We start from the raw sequence: 13,605 nt of genomic DNA, 5'->3' as shown, positions 1-13,605 counted from the left end.
TACCAACTGCAGACTCGGTAGGCTCAAGAGGTAGTAAGGTTGGCTTAACCCCTGCTGTACTTCTTAGTAGCATCAAAACTCCTGTAGGGATTGCATCCATGACAATAGCGAATTCCCTTGGAGGAATTGGAATACCATACTCCATCAAAAATTCCTGATATGACATTAAAAAACCATTACAGTCGAGCAGTTGGCTGACCAGGTGTAAACCATGTGCAAACCAGTTCTCAAAAAATAAAGATTTGTTCTTGTACAATATGTCTCTGTTATTCCATATATAACATCTTTGAGGAGAGAAATTATGTTTATAAATCATAGACCATGAGAGAAGCATCTGCTTGTGAAAGTTGGACAATTTTGTAGGGATTTTCTCAATATTATAATTACAAAATAAAACAAAATGGAGGCCCCCTAATTTGGAGAAGATAAAGTTAGGAATGAAATTCCAAATTGAATATGGATTCTTTATAAATTGTTTTAGCCAGTTAATTTTGAAAGTGTAATTTAAGGTTGAAAAATCAAGGAAGTTAAGGCCACCCTTATCATACGTGTTCATTATCACAGCATTTTTAATATAGTGGCTTTTATTCCTCCAAATAAAATTAAATAACATTTTGTCAATTTGTTTAGAAGTCTTTTTGTTTACATCCAAGGATAGAGCTGCATAAGTGAGCCGGGAGATGCCCTCAGCCTTGGTTAGAAGGATTCTACCTCTGACTGACAAGTCTCGCTGTAACCATTGATTTAACCTTTTTTTAGTTTTGTCAATAATAGGGTTGAAGTTCAAACCACATCTGGAATCTCTATCTTTGGTAATAACAACTCCTAGATAGGTTATAGAGTCCTTTACAGGAATATTACATATAGATGGTACATCGCAATTCTTAAGAGCAAGCAATTCACATTTTTTAAGGTTTAAATTTAGCCCGGAAGCAATGGAGAAAGTTTTAATTAAATCAATGGTTATAGGTATCTGAGAGGCATCTCTTAAAAAGAGTGTTGTATCATCAGCCAGCTGACTGATGATGACCTCACCATCGGCTATTGAGATACCTTTAAGTGGACTAAGCTTTATGGATTCAGTGAGTAGTTGAGTACAAAGTAAGAAGAGGTAGGGGGAAATAGGACACCCTTGTCTAACACCACGATTTAAAAAGAATCTAGGGGAAGTACCAGCATGTAATTTAATTGAACAGTTTCCTTTTTTGTACATAGTTTTGATTGCGTTGTTAAAGTATGAACCAAATCCAAATTTCTCTAAGGCATGGAAGATAAAGTTATGTTCAATTGTATCGAAAGCCTTTTGAAAATCTAAGAAAAGAATAAAACTTTCATCTAAACAGAAATCTGAATAGTCAATTAAGTCAAGAACTAGTCTGACATTATTGGAAATGTGTCTGTGTCTCATAAAACCTGACTGGCACTCATCAATAATATGATCCAAAACAGTTTTAATCCTTTTTGCAAATATCTGCGCAAACACTTTATAATCGTTATTAAGAAGGCAGATTGGACGCCAGTTATCAATAAGGAGTTTATCTTTCCTAGGTTTTGGGATAAGAGTTATGAGGCCTTGAGTTAACGTGGGTGGGAGGGTTTCATTATCTATACATTCTAAAAAGAGCCCGAGGAGGAAGGGAGCAAGTTGGTCAGAGAATGCTTTGTAAAATTCAGAGGTGATACCGTCTGTTCCAGGGGACTTATTGAGTTTGAGATGTCCAATGGCAAGTTTAACTTCCCCTAGTGTTATAGGTCTGTCACAGAAGTCTGATTGGTCGTTATCAATTGTTTTTGTTTCAGTGAGAGAATCTAAGAATTGGCGGGTGGACTCCTCACTGTAATTTGATTGATATAATGTGCTATAGAAATTAGAACAATACATAGCTATTCTTTTAGGGTCATCTGTAACAACATCATCAATATTCAATTCCTGTATTGAGTTGTTTTTTGCACGGGATTTTTCCAGTCGAAAGAAGTAAGCACTATTCTGCTCCCCTTCCTCAAGCCATTTCCTTCTACTTCTTACAAAGGCCCCTTCCGCCTTTCCTCTATATAATTCATCCAATTTATTTTGCTGAATAATTAAAGACTCAATTTCACTTTCAGTTAAATTTTCTGGTGTTTTTTGTGTAATCTGTGTTATCTCTGATATTATTTTTTCCTCCTCAGCTCTTTTAGCTTTAAATATAGAACTTCCGTATGCTCTTAAATATTTTGACACCTCAAATTTAAAAAGTTCCCAACTACTACTAAATCTTTTATCAATTAAAGCTTTATGCAAAAAGCGTTCAATTAAAGACTGAACCGTTTTGATCACAATCTCGTGCGTCAGGATAGAGCTATTTAATTTCCAATATGAACCCATTCTCTGCGAAATATTGTTGTTACTGTTCAATGAGATATTTATTGAGATAGCTCTGTGATCAGTTAGGGGTGTTGTAAGAATATTGACCTTAATGTCATTTTTGTCTAAACAGTCAGAAATCAGCCAGAAATCTATGCGTGATAAACTAGTACATGCCTTATTACTCCAAGTATATGAACTCATTCCAGGATTCTTTTCTCTCCATATATCTTTCAAGTTGAATTTCTGCATAAAGTGCGTCAAGTTTAAGGACATAGAATTATTAGTTCGAGGAGGATATCTATCTAATAAACTATCTAATGCTATGTTAAAGTCACCTCCCATTAATATTAATAAATTTGGATATTTCGACAGCCAATTTAAAATGTGAATTTCCAAATCATCAAATAAAATGTCATTCTCTTGTTTTGAATTATACCCATAAACATTGACAAGTAAAATTATAGTATCATTTATGTCGACAATCAAAATAAAGTAATGACCATTTGGGTCACCCTTAGAGTGCAAAATATTCCCATCGAAACTGTTCTTCAAAGTAGCAGCACCAGCTGCTCTTTCTGTACCATTCGAGAACCAAATGTCATTACCCCATTGTGCTTTCCATAAAGATGCATCATCTATAACTGAATGCGTTTCCTGGAAAAAAGAAAAGTCAGTTTTTTGCTGCTTTGCAAATAAAAATAAAGCCTTTCGTTTAACATTCTGTCTCAACCCCCTGGCATTAAGAGAAAAAACAGAAAAAGACAGTATAACAATGAAAGGTGCTATGAAATTACAGCGAACAATCTCTATCCCTTAATAATAGAAAATATATTCTAAGTAACAGTGTTAAACAATCTCCCGAACCTTTTAACAGTAAGAAAGAAAAAAAAAACGTTTTACCCACAAAAAGGTAATAAATGCTCAGCACTTAAGTGAAAACAGGAGGAGTGGTGTAGTTAGTTCAAGGTAAGCATCATCTTAGGAGGATGTGTCCATTTCAGACCGTCCGGACGTGTTTATTTTGGGGGCAAAGATGGACGTACCTCCTTTCCATCGATTATCACACGAACACCTGCAAAGTGTGCTTTTTTCCCTTCCTTCTTCGCAGCTTCGATTATGGGCCACAGTTTGTCTCGTAAGGTTTTGTCCGCAGAAGTCAGATCCTCGGCAAACCTCAACTTATTCTTTGTAAGGTATTCGCAGGTCTTCGCCTTCTTCCACAGGAGGTCCCGCGTGGATCTGTTTGTGAAGCGGATGATGGTCGTCCTGGATCTTCTCACATTTTCCTGGTACCTGCCAAGCCGGTGAACGATGTCGATGTCCTCTTTGATCTTTGCATGGGCATCAGGCACCATGGAGCAGCAGATGTTGATGACTTTGGCCTTGATGTCCTCCTGTTTCTCCTCCGGGACTCCATGTAGCCTGAGGTTCCATCTCCGTTGGTATCTTTCAGCGTCATTGAGTTTGAGTTCTAACTCTGACATTTTCTGCTCATTTTTTTCAGTAGTAGTTTTAACCACCTTCATGTCGGTCTTCAAAGAATCAACCTCCGCAAATGCAAAGTCAATAGACTTCTTCAGGGCGTCAATGCTCACTGTGTTATGGTTAATCATGCTTTCCAGGTTATCTGCCCGCTCATTAATTTTTGTTGAGATTATCCCGACGATGTTGTTCTGTAACTCATGCAGAGACATTTCTGCTCTCTGCTTTTTTCCTTTTGGCTTGACTGGTGTATTGGGGTCAGAATCTGGCAACTGCATAGCATCTGGGCTCTGTTCGCGGCTGCGGACAGGGGTGAGAGCATAGCCGTGGTCGGGGATAGCTGCAGTCGAGGCTGCAGCTGCATAGCTAGCATGTGTCTTGGGAGAGTTAATAGGTACACCAAAAATCATACCATCAGTAGGGCGCGATGATTCTTTCTCCTTCCGCTTTGTTCCTTTATCAGAAGGCTCCATGTTGCTTGTGATAGTGCAGGCTCCTCACTCGTGGGCAATTTAGCTAATGCTGGATTAGCAATGATGCTGTAGTAGCTTTGGTGGCAAATACGCTACAAACTTACTTCAAAAGGGTGAATTACAGTGTTAAAAGGCCGGGAGATGGAACGTTGTAGTTCACGAGACTTTTAGAACATAATGGGGGAAGCAAAAAGTCGTTGTTAAGAGATAGAGCTTGTAATTTTGCTTAGCCTCGTAGACAAGCGTCTGCCTTGGTCGCCATCGTGCGCAGACATTCGACCTGTCGCCGTCTTGCTAAGACCTGCGCAATTATGACGCTCGTCTTGCTGAGCGCACTGCATTATGGTTAGACTTTTTGTCCCACTTGCACCCGTGGCTGGCTGCGGCTCGGCTGCTTGAGACTTTGAAGTCCCGCGGTATCAAGACGGACACAGACACTGGAGCAAGTCGCTGCAGTTGCTCCCCACGGGCTGCGGGAGCGAAATCTCTGATGGGAAACGTCTTGCTGACAGGCGGAGCTGAGCGCTAATTGGGAGTTTAAACCTCGTGCCGTTGATGCGTTTCCCCAATTGGTTAGGCAAAAGTCTGACATCACCGCTCAAAATTAAATTACGATCCATTCTTTTTGATTTTAATTTATGTTTAATCATTAGGCCGCCACAATATGCATTTAAGCAGAAATGTACTTAATCAGAGTTAAACCTCTGAACCCTTGACATAGAAATAATTTGGATGTGTAACTCTCCTGTATAGATATATTTAAAAGTGAACACAAACTTGAGTCACATAAGATCTTGGTGAAGTGATTTTTATACCATTAAGATTAAATCATAGGCTTATTTCAAGTGATCTAAATGGTCTGGGAATTGTATTTTACATGTAGTGTCGCAAAGCCAGACCAAAACTACAACAAGTAGTTTGTTTGTTACACATCATAATACAGTTCATCATATCCATCTCTACAATAATAATAAGGGATCTTTTCTTAGACCTTCTTTATTTAGGCCGATCATATTCGTTATGTGAAGGGAGAAATACTAAACCTCCTTTATTTGGATTTGTAAATTATTCTTGTAAATTATTCTTTATCACTTAAAAGTAGGTGTTCTAGTAAAGTAACAAGAAAGATAAAGATGTGTGGGGAATGGGGATATTAGCTTATATCTCGTTTCTTGTTTTGAAAATGCCCCTCGCTTTTAAAGTGTTTACTCGTCTTTGTGTTGTGTTCTGCTTCTAATCGGTTGTAGCATGTGTGACTCTCCTGCGAATATGTTTCTAATAGGCCTTCAAAATAAAACTAGAAAACGAACTGCATCCGCAACAAGGACGCTACTTCCGACTCGGAGCTGTCCGGCTTCAGTCAGGCATTTTCGTCACTCCCCCGACTGCACTCGGCTACTCTCGTCCACTTTCCAGACGAGCTGAAAGTTAGGTCGAACGAGCCTATCAAACATGTTTGATAATATCGTTAAAGAGTTGGCTCAAGCGAAATGACGTAAACACTGTCGCGACTAATGCTGCTCCTCCTGTGTTGTGCTTGGTGCTTGCGAGAGTGTGACAGTGTTTACGTCATTTCGCTTGAGCCAACCCCCTAAGACTAGCGATAATATCAAACCTGTTTGATAATGTCGGAACGTCAAGACGGGAAGAAGACTGGCTGAAATCGGGTCAGAAGACCACTTTACACCAAACGACTGAGATTACGTGCGCGCGCCACAACTCCAGCACGACTCCCGTGATTTCAGTCCGACATTGGAAGATTGTCTGCGACTGTCAAATCGCGTGAAAAGTCGTGTAGTGTAAACCCAGCATTAGATGTAAGAGGGTTTTAGTCTTCAGTCTTTTCAAAGTCTTTTAAAAGTCCTCTAGTGTAAGACCAGCATAAATTGAACTAAGACTGAACATGGGATTTATCATTGGATTTTGAGTGCTTTAACAAAACATTGATCAATATTACTAACATCCTCTCTCAAATCAGGCCCACAACCAAAGTCCTCAGTCAGTCACTTCCACTTATAACACAGAAAAAGCCAATGTATTAAAATGATGCAATTCAGACAAACTGGAAACCAAAAGAAAACCTTTTATTGAGGATCATCTGTTGATGGTCAATCCATGATTGAACCTGAGAAACTGTTGCTGGAGCAGTATACTTATGAACTGACCACTGATAATCTGACTTTGCACAGCCTTTAACAACTTGGATGCACCGGTTATCTTTACAAGCACTGATGCACATTTTACATACCGTTTCTGGATGCGTTTACACAAGCATCCAATGTATACAGAGAGGGTGGCTTATTTAGTCCAAGAACCAAATAAATTAATTTACATGTACACAGGACAACAAGAACTTTCCACATTATCTTACAAATGTAAGGAGTTAAATATATTATACAGCTGCAAGTTGGAGGAGCTGGGTAGGCAGGTCATTTGACGTTGTGGAACAGCTTGTGTGCAACCTATAAAAACAAAAAGGACACGGTTAGCATCTTCATTGGAAGACAATGGCCCAAATATCAGCTCTTTTGCAAAGGTTAAGTCACATGCAGTCTGGTTTGTCATATGCTTTTCGGGCACTAAAAGAGCATTTCAAATGTTTCTCTTTGTGTGTATCACACACACACACATACTTACACAATGGTCCCGTGCATGCAGAAAGTCAAAGAGTTCTTCAGTGCAGTCCTCCTCGGTGGCTGATCTGGAGCCCACCCGGGCAGCACAGGTCTCCAGACGCTCCATGGTGTGCACACAGTGCTCCGTCTGCTCACACTTGGTTCGTATCGTCTCTAGAGGATCCTGAAGGTGGACAAATAGCAAATGTGTTATAATACAATGGAACATTTTGGGTTAATTTATAATAGTATTACAGCAGTGAGAAAATAAGTAAAAAGCCATGCATTCAACATTTTAAAGTAAAAACAATCTCATTATGTAGAATTGCCCACTTCAGATTTTTTTTATATATTTAGAGATGCATGTCATTTATGTGCATGTCATTTTAATGTTGCAGCTGGTAAAGGTGGTGCTAATTTTAACTACACTATATAATGCTGAATAATTCATAGCCTATAATGCCTATAATTCATTTGATTATGTAGTATTATTAATCCAAATTTGCAAAGTAACTATAGCTATAAAACAAATCAGATTAAAAAGTGAAATATTTGCCAGGGAAATTGTTGAGAGTAGAAATATAATGTAGCAGAAAGAGACAGGCAGACATTACTGTGTCCTTGTGGTGTATTGACCTGTTTATCACTTTACTTGAATGTGGGCTCATATCTTTGGCTCACCATATCATATATCTTATTATTTTTGCCCATTTATACACATTTTTAAAAAAGGTAAAAATGTATGCAGTTAATTAACATACTTAACTCATTTTGTAGTTTGTTACCACTGAGAAAACTTTGTGCATAATGGCAGCTGAGTTCCATCTTTAGGGTCTTCATCAAACCTATAAAGAACTAACTAACTTACCACCATGTCCTCCTCATCTTCTTCTTCCTCCTCCTCCTCCTCCTCTTCTTCCTCAGCAGGTGCATCTTCCTCCTTGTCAGAGACAATAATTAGGCATTCAATTAGTGTGGCATGAAAAAACATTATGTATTAATGAAAATGGGGCTGCATTAAAACTAACTAAATAATACAACCAAAGTTCGGATTGTAGCCCAACACTCTTTAGTTTTGATGGGCATTTATCATTATATTGGATATATTAACTGAGTGATTAAGATTCAATTTCCCCAAATACAAACTACCTTTGCTACAAGAGGAACCCCGGGCTGGTCACAGCAAAGTCACGTCTAATAACTCAAACATATGTGCAGATTGTCAATGTTTAAACGTCTAATAGGATATCTAATAATGAACTTGTAGGCTACTGTTACACAAGCTGAGCCGGGCTAATGCGCCGAGGTGTGTAATACACATACAAAAAAGACACGTATAGGAATTTTCAGTACCTCCTCGTCGGGGTCGTCGTACTTGAGCATCTTATTTTCGAAAACCATGATTATAGCCCTGTAATGCACCTAAATAACCCGGTAGAGGACAAAAGTCCTTAGCTCCAGAGCAGCACTGCTTTTGGTCGAGGACGTTAGGTCGGTCACACGAAGGAAACGACTGGAAGGCTCACCGGATGAAGCTTCCTATTGGTTAAACACGTATATCGAAGTTGCTCTGATCCAATCACCTGCTTTAGTTTTTGGAAGACCTGCCCAATGCGTGCGGAACCTTTGGTCTGACTGTTGGAGTCAAGTCGGACCGAAACTTACTGTTGCACAACAAAATGGCACTGCTCTTGGATAGCAGACTTCTCCTGAGAAAAGTGCAAGATTTAAGGTGTTTCACGCCGAGGCGACACCGAGTGAAAGGAAAATGGGTATGTTGGTAAAGCAGTTCGTAACAGTCGTTATCTGTTAAACATGATGTGTAAAATATCAGTCTGGTTGGAGCTGTGAAGAATACAGAAAACAACAGAGCATATACTCAGAAAATTGTATTGAATTTTGTCAATCATGTTTATATTGGCGGATGTAGTTCATGTGAGCTGGACCCTGGAATGAAAATTAATGTTAAAATAAATGTCTACATATCTACAAGTGTGATTTATGTAGCTATGTATAAGATAAACATTGACTTCATGATGTTGTTCTGTTATACAGTGTACTGGAATCCTTTTGTTAAATTTTCCTGTAAGAATGTACAATTGAACACTAACATAGCCTTGCACTTACCCGGGCCATGCCCATGTGCCTTTAGACCCTGCCCCTAAAAGCAGATGTTTTTAACTTAACTTTCATAGACACAAAATGCAAGTTACCAGTTAACCCTTGTTTTGACCTCTCTGCTTTGGGACAGGCTGCCACAAAAACCAAGCACCCTCCCACCAGCCTGGCCCTGCAGCACTTTGACTCCACCTACAGCGCTCAGCTGGGGCAGCTGTGGCCGTCGGTGCGGGTGGCCCTGCTGTCAGAGAGGAAGTACGGAGCGCTGGTCAATAATTTTTCCCATGATGCCTTGCTGGAGGAGCTTGAAGCCCAGGGATGCAGAGACTTCATCGCTCAAACAGATAAAGAGGGTAGGTGACACTCCTACAGTAATCCTGCAAATGTTGGATTGTCAGTTTACTGTGGTGTGCTTTCAAGTTTTGATGTTTGAAGTTTTTCAGAGCAGGAAGAATCATTCACATAAATTGTGAATATTCTGTAAAAACAGGATACAAAACATCCATTTACTTATTCCACCTGTGAAAGGCATCTGTAGGTTTTGTTGTGGAGTGACAGTACAGCTTCATCTCAACACTGGCACTTGCCTCAATCAAAGAAACAATATGGCTCACTCTGTTTGCTAGTGCTATATGTAGCTCGGCACCTGGAAATTAGAAAAACTGCTCAGTGTGAAGAAATTGCAACTGTCAGTTATTTCTAATTGCAGCCTAGATATTTGCATGTAATTGCTCTCATTTAGTGCAAATTGAGTTTTATCTTTCAAGACATTTTCAGTTTTTTTTTTCTTCCCGGAAACAAAAACTAAATGACAAAAGGCGCTAAATCCGCATATTCGTTTTTTGCAGTTAAAGCGAACAAGCCTCTCCATAACCACAAATGCAGCTTTACAATTTGAAAATAATATTAAGTAATTCTGATGATTGATTAACATGGATTGATCATTGTATGTAAGATTCATGCTGAACAAAAACCTGCTAAAGGCCACGGTCCAACTTTTATGCATCAATCTTTTTTCCTAATATGATCTACTCTGCATTATTATTCATCATTTCAGTGGCCCAGCCATGCTCCAGGCAAGAATCTGAGGAAGAATCCAGCAGTGTTTCTATTAAGGAATCTGACGCTGATGTTCAGCCGCTTTCTCCGCTACAGCTTAGTCCTCACATCAAGTGCTTAGTGTTTCCAAGAGGGGATATCACCAGATTCAAGCCTGCTAGGTGAGCTTGTTTGTTAACTATTAGGAATAAAATTCAAAATGACATAAAAAAAATATACAGAAACTGACTGCGTGTGAAGGTCATAATTTTAATAAGCGTTGTACACTTGATAAACATGTATTATTGTACTTAAATATCTAACTTCAAAATGGTTGAGGAAGGCAAAGGGCTTGAACATTTAAGAGAACCATCTCTTCTTCCAGTGCAGTCTGATTTACTCTGAGTAATGTTTCCTTTATCCTCTAAAGGCCAGACGTGTGTGGGTTGCTGGGTTACTACCTGATGGACGCAGCGTCTGTGTTGCCGTGTCTTGGGCTGGATGTTCAAGAAGGTCACAATGTGCTTGACCTGTGTGCTGCTCCGGGAGGCAAGGCCCTGGCTTTACTTCAGACACAGTCTATAGGTGAGTAGAAGAGCAATAGTCTCATCTTTCTGTTTTACTCACATATTCCATGCCATTCCCTGTTGCAATTAACCCTCTTTTGTCTGTGTTTATGTGCCAAAGGTTTTCTATGTGTGAATGATTCCTCTGTGTCTCGGACGTCCCGACTGAGAAAGGTCCTTAACAACTACGCTCCCAAGCAGCTGCTGACAGAGGACAAACTGCGCATCACCTCCTTTGATGGCACAAAGTGGGGGGAAATCGAACGGAACACTTTTGACCGAGTAAGCCAGTCTTATAATTTTTTGGAACATATTTCCAGTTTGTCAGAATAACTAACATGTTTATTCAAATCCCCCTGCTTTGTCCACCTCCTCTTGCTTCTCCAGGTCCTTGTTGACGTCCCCTGCACCACAGACAGACATTCAGTAATGGAGGACGACAACAGCATATTTAGTAAGAGCAGGACCGCAGAGAGACGAAGGCTGCCACAACTACAGCTGGAGCTGCTGCTGTAAGTTTGAAACTACTACTACTAGGATTAGTCATTCATCCATAAAGCTCTTTAATATTTATGAAACAGTCTAATTTTTCCATTTGGTAATTATATATGACCTGTAACAGCAAATGAGACCATCAGCAAAAATAATTTTTTTTTATATAGTGTTTATTAATGCCTTTGCTTGGGTTACGATCTCATGGAAACCCTGACAAAATTATTTACGGCAGGCAGACGTTTATCATCCACGGTACTAAATCAAAGTTAACTTGGCCACACCTAGGCCTGTCGCGATAAGCAATAAATCAATTAATTGCACGATAAATTAAAATGAGTGATAATTTTTTGCCGGACGCAATAAATTACATTTGCAGCTTGTTTGTTTTCCTCGTGTCTCTCTCTATCAAAGAGACTGGATGACAAGAGTTTTCACTCCGGTGTATCGGCCCTCTCGCTTTGTGTGTGAGAAAGAGAGCGAGACAGAGGAGAGAGAGAAGGGGGAGTCCGCGAGTGATTACGGTAGTCAAATGATCAAATGGGCGGATAACGTCAGTTAGGCTACTTTCATCGCAGTGTCTTGCTGTAGTCACGTCTTTAACATGTTGGCGACTTTGCCGCTATATTTGCCGACGTCTCGCCATAGTGATAAGGCTGTTAAAGACCAGTGACGCATCTAGCGACTTTTTCTTAACCGCGCTCACGTGAGCAGAGTAGCAACGGCTGGCGTATCCTCCTCACTGCTGACAGGCAGCCCTCACTCAATCGGGCAGCCCCAAGCAACCTGCAGCAGCCAGCAGACAGACAGCACCGTACCGACAAGAGCTGCCAGTTGACGTTTGTACACGCAAATAGTTTAATAGGTCCACATTCAATAGGCCACTGCATATCTATAATAAAGCTAACCTTATAGTTGTATGGCAACAAAGAACATGTGTAAAGTGAGCTTGTAAATATGTGAATAGGCCTAGTCAATTTTAGTTAATTTAACTACCTGGTCAGCATTTTTTTTATTATTTTGCCTCTTTCAGAATAGCATATTATGCAAATTAGTTGATTATGTCATCTAGCTACTACTAGTTACTTTTGGGCCAATAACTATTTTCCTTACAGAGGAGTCAGCAGAGATAGAGGATGAAAAATCTGAGGACTTTAGATCCGATGAGAAGGGGTTGTGTGATGTCTGAAGGATTTCACATGGTGATGCAAAATCAAAAACACAAAGAACTGTATGATCTGTAAAATCTGTGGTCAGTGTGGTCCAAAGCATGCTGGCAATACAATATCAGTAGGCCTAATATATTTCAAATTGGGAAAATGTGAATAGATGCGTTGAAGGTCCATTTAATATGTGCCCCTAAATGTTCTGCTTGTGCCCCTTAACATTTTGAGTTAGGGGCGCCAGTGCAACTAGTAAAACGAGTTTGTCTGGTGCCCTGGTATTGATCTTTGAAAGGTGTACTTGCATTATTATGCCAGTATCATTATATTAGTTGAAAATGGTCTCAAAACGGCAATATTATCGCTTATCGCAATAATTTTTGGGGCAATTAATCGCCCACCAAAATGTGTTATCTTGACAGCCCTAGCCACACCATCGTCACATAATCATAATTAATTGTACAAAGTCACATATAAATACATAGCCTCATCGGGATTCATCCTGCGGTCTATCTCTCTTTCTCTCCTTCATTCGCTTCCTAAAGAAATGCCCACGCAGCCTGCATGCGCTTGGTCAGTGGTGTGTTAAAAACATTATTGCTTTTATCTAAAGGTGCCGCTAGAATCAACAAAAACGGAAAGTTCCTCATAGCCACTTTAATATACAGTACCAACACAAAATTGTCTCTCTATCCTGCAGGGCGGGGATCCAAGCAGCTTGTCCAGGGGGTGAAATCCTCTACTCCACATGTACACTCTCTCAGGTCCAGAACCTGAGTGTGGTGGAACAGGCCATCTACACGGCCCGAGAGAACCACGGCATTCAGCTCCAGGTTAGTCACACACCCACACACACACACTGTAAACTACTAATATCAGGACTTCCTGATTATGAACCAATGAAATAATCCGATCTTTTTTAATTTTTTTATTCTCCTGGTCATACCTCCATTCAGATCTCTGACCTGCGACCCCTCACACACATGTTTAGGAAAACCTTTCACTTCGCTCCGGACCTGCACATGGGGGAGATGGTCATCCCGCACTTAGCTGCTAACTTTGGCCCCATCTACATGTGCAAGCTAAGGCGGCTCACTTAGCCTGTGGACTGATGGACGACTTTACCTAAAAACTTGTGGACATTTGAAAGACTGTCTTTTATAATAATGAGGTGATCCTTTCCACTTTAAAATCATCTGTATTTATAAACTATTACAAGGACAACTTCTCATCATGATTTCAACATCAGAAAACACAAAGAATCCAGTTGACCTAACTGGACCACGACGTCATAACTTGGACTCCAACTGT

At 39.9% G+C, this 13,605-nt stretch overlaps 2 protein-coding genes across 2 annotated transcripts; one reads left to right on the top strand and one right to left on the bottom strand.

The window, feature by feature from the left end:
- Positions 1 to 6,365: 6,365 nt before the first annotated feature.
- On the bottom strand, positions 6,366 to 8,413 carry LOC307255973 (cytochrome b-c1 complex subunit 6, mitochondrial-like). Its single transcript, XM_080034808.1, has 4 exons — positions 8,271 to 8,413; positions 7,786 to 7,857; positions 6,940 to 7,101; positions 6,366 to 6,764 (listed from the first exon to the last, which is right to left on the bottom strand). Exons 1-4 carry the CDS (start codon positions 8,316 to 8,318, stop codon positions 6,732 to 6,734), a joined length of 315 nt encoding a protein of 104 aa, XP_079890934.1. The 5' UTR covers positions 8,319 to 8,413; the 3' UTR covers positions 6,366 to 6,731.
- Positions 8,414 to 8,596: 183 nt separating this feature from the next.
- nsun4 (NOP2/Sun RNA methyltransferase 4) lies at positions 8,597 to 13,605 on the top strand (the record flags this gene model as incomplete). Its single annotated transcript, XM_080034331.1, has 8 exons — positions 8,597 to 8,689; positions 9,169 to 9,388; positions 10,093 to 10,255; positions 10,504 to 10,658; positions 10,761 to 10,921; positions 11,027 to 11,151; positions 12,995 to 13,127; positions 13,251 to 13,605. 8 exons carry the CDS (start codon positions 8,597 to 8,599, stop codon positions 13,392 to 13,394), a joined length of 1,194 nt encoding a protein of 397 aa, XP_079890457.1. The 3' UTR covers positions 13,395 to 13,605.

This window comes from Ammodytes marinus (genome assembly GCF_949987685.1).
Source record: "Ammodytes marinus genome assembly, chromosome: 9".
Classification (NCBI taxonomy): domain Eukaryota; kingdom Metazoa; phylum Chordata; class Actinopteri; order Uranoscopiformes; family Ammodytidae; genus Ammodytes; species Ammodytes marinus.
The sequence above is the reverse complement of the archived record's forward strand: the minus strand, read 5'-3'. Positions and strand labels throughout refer to the sequence as shown.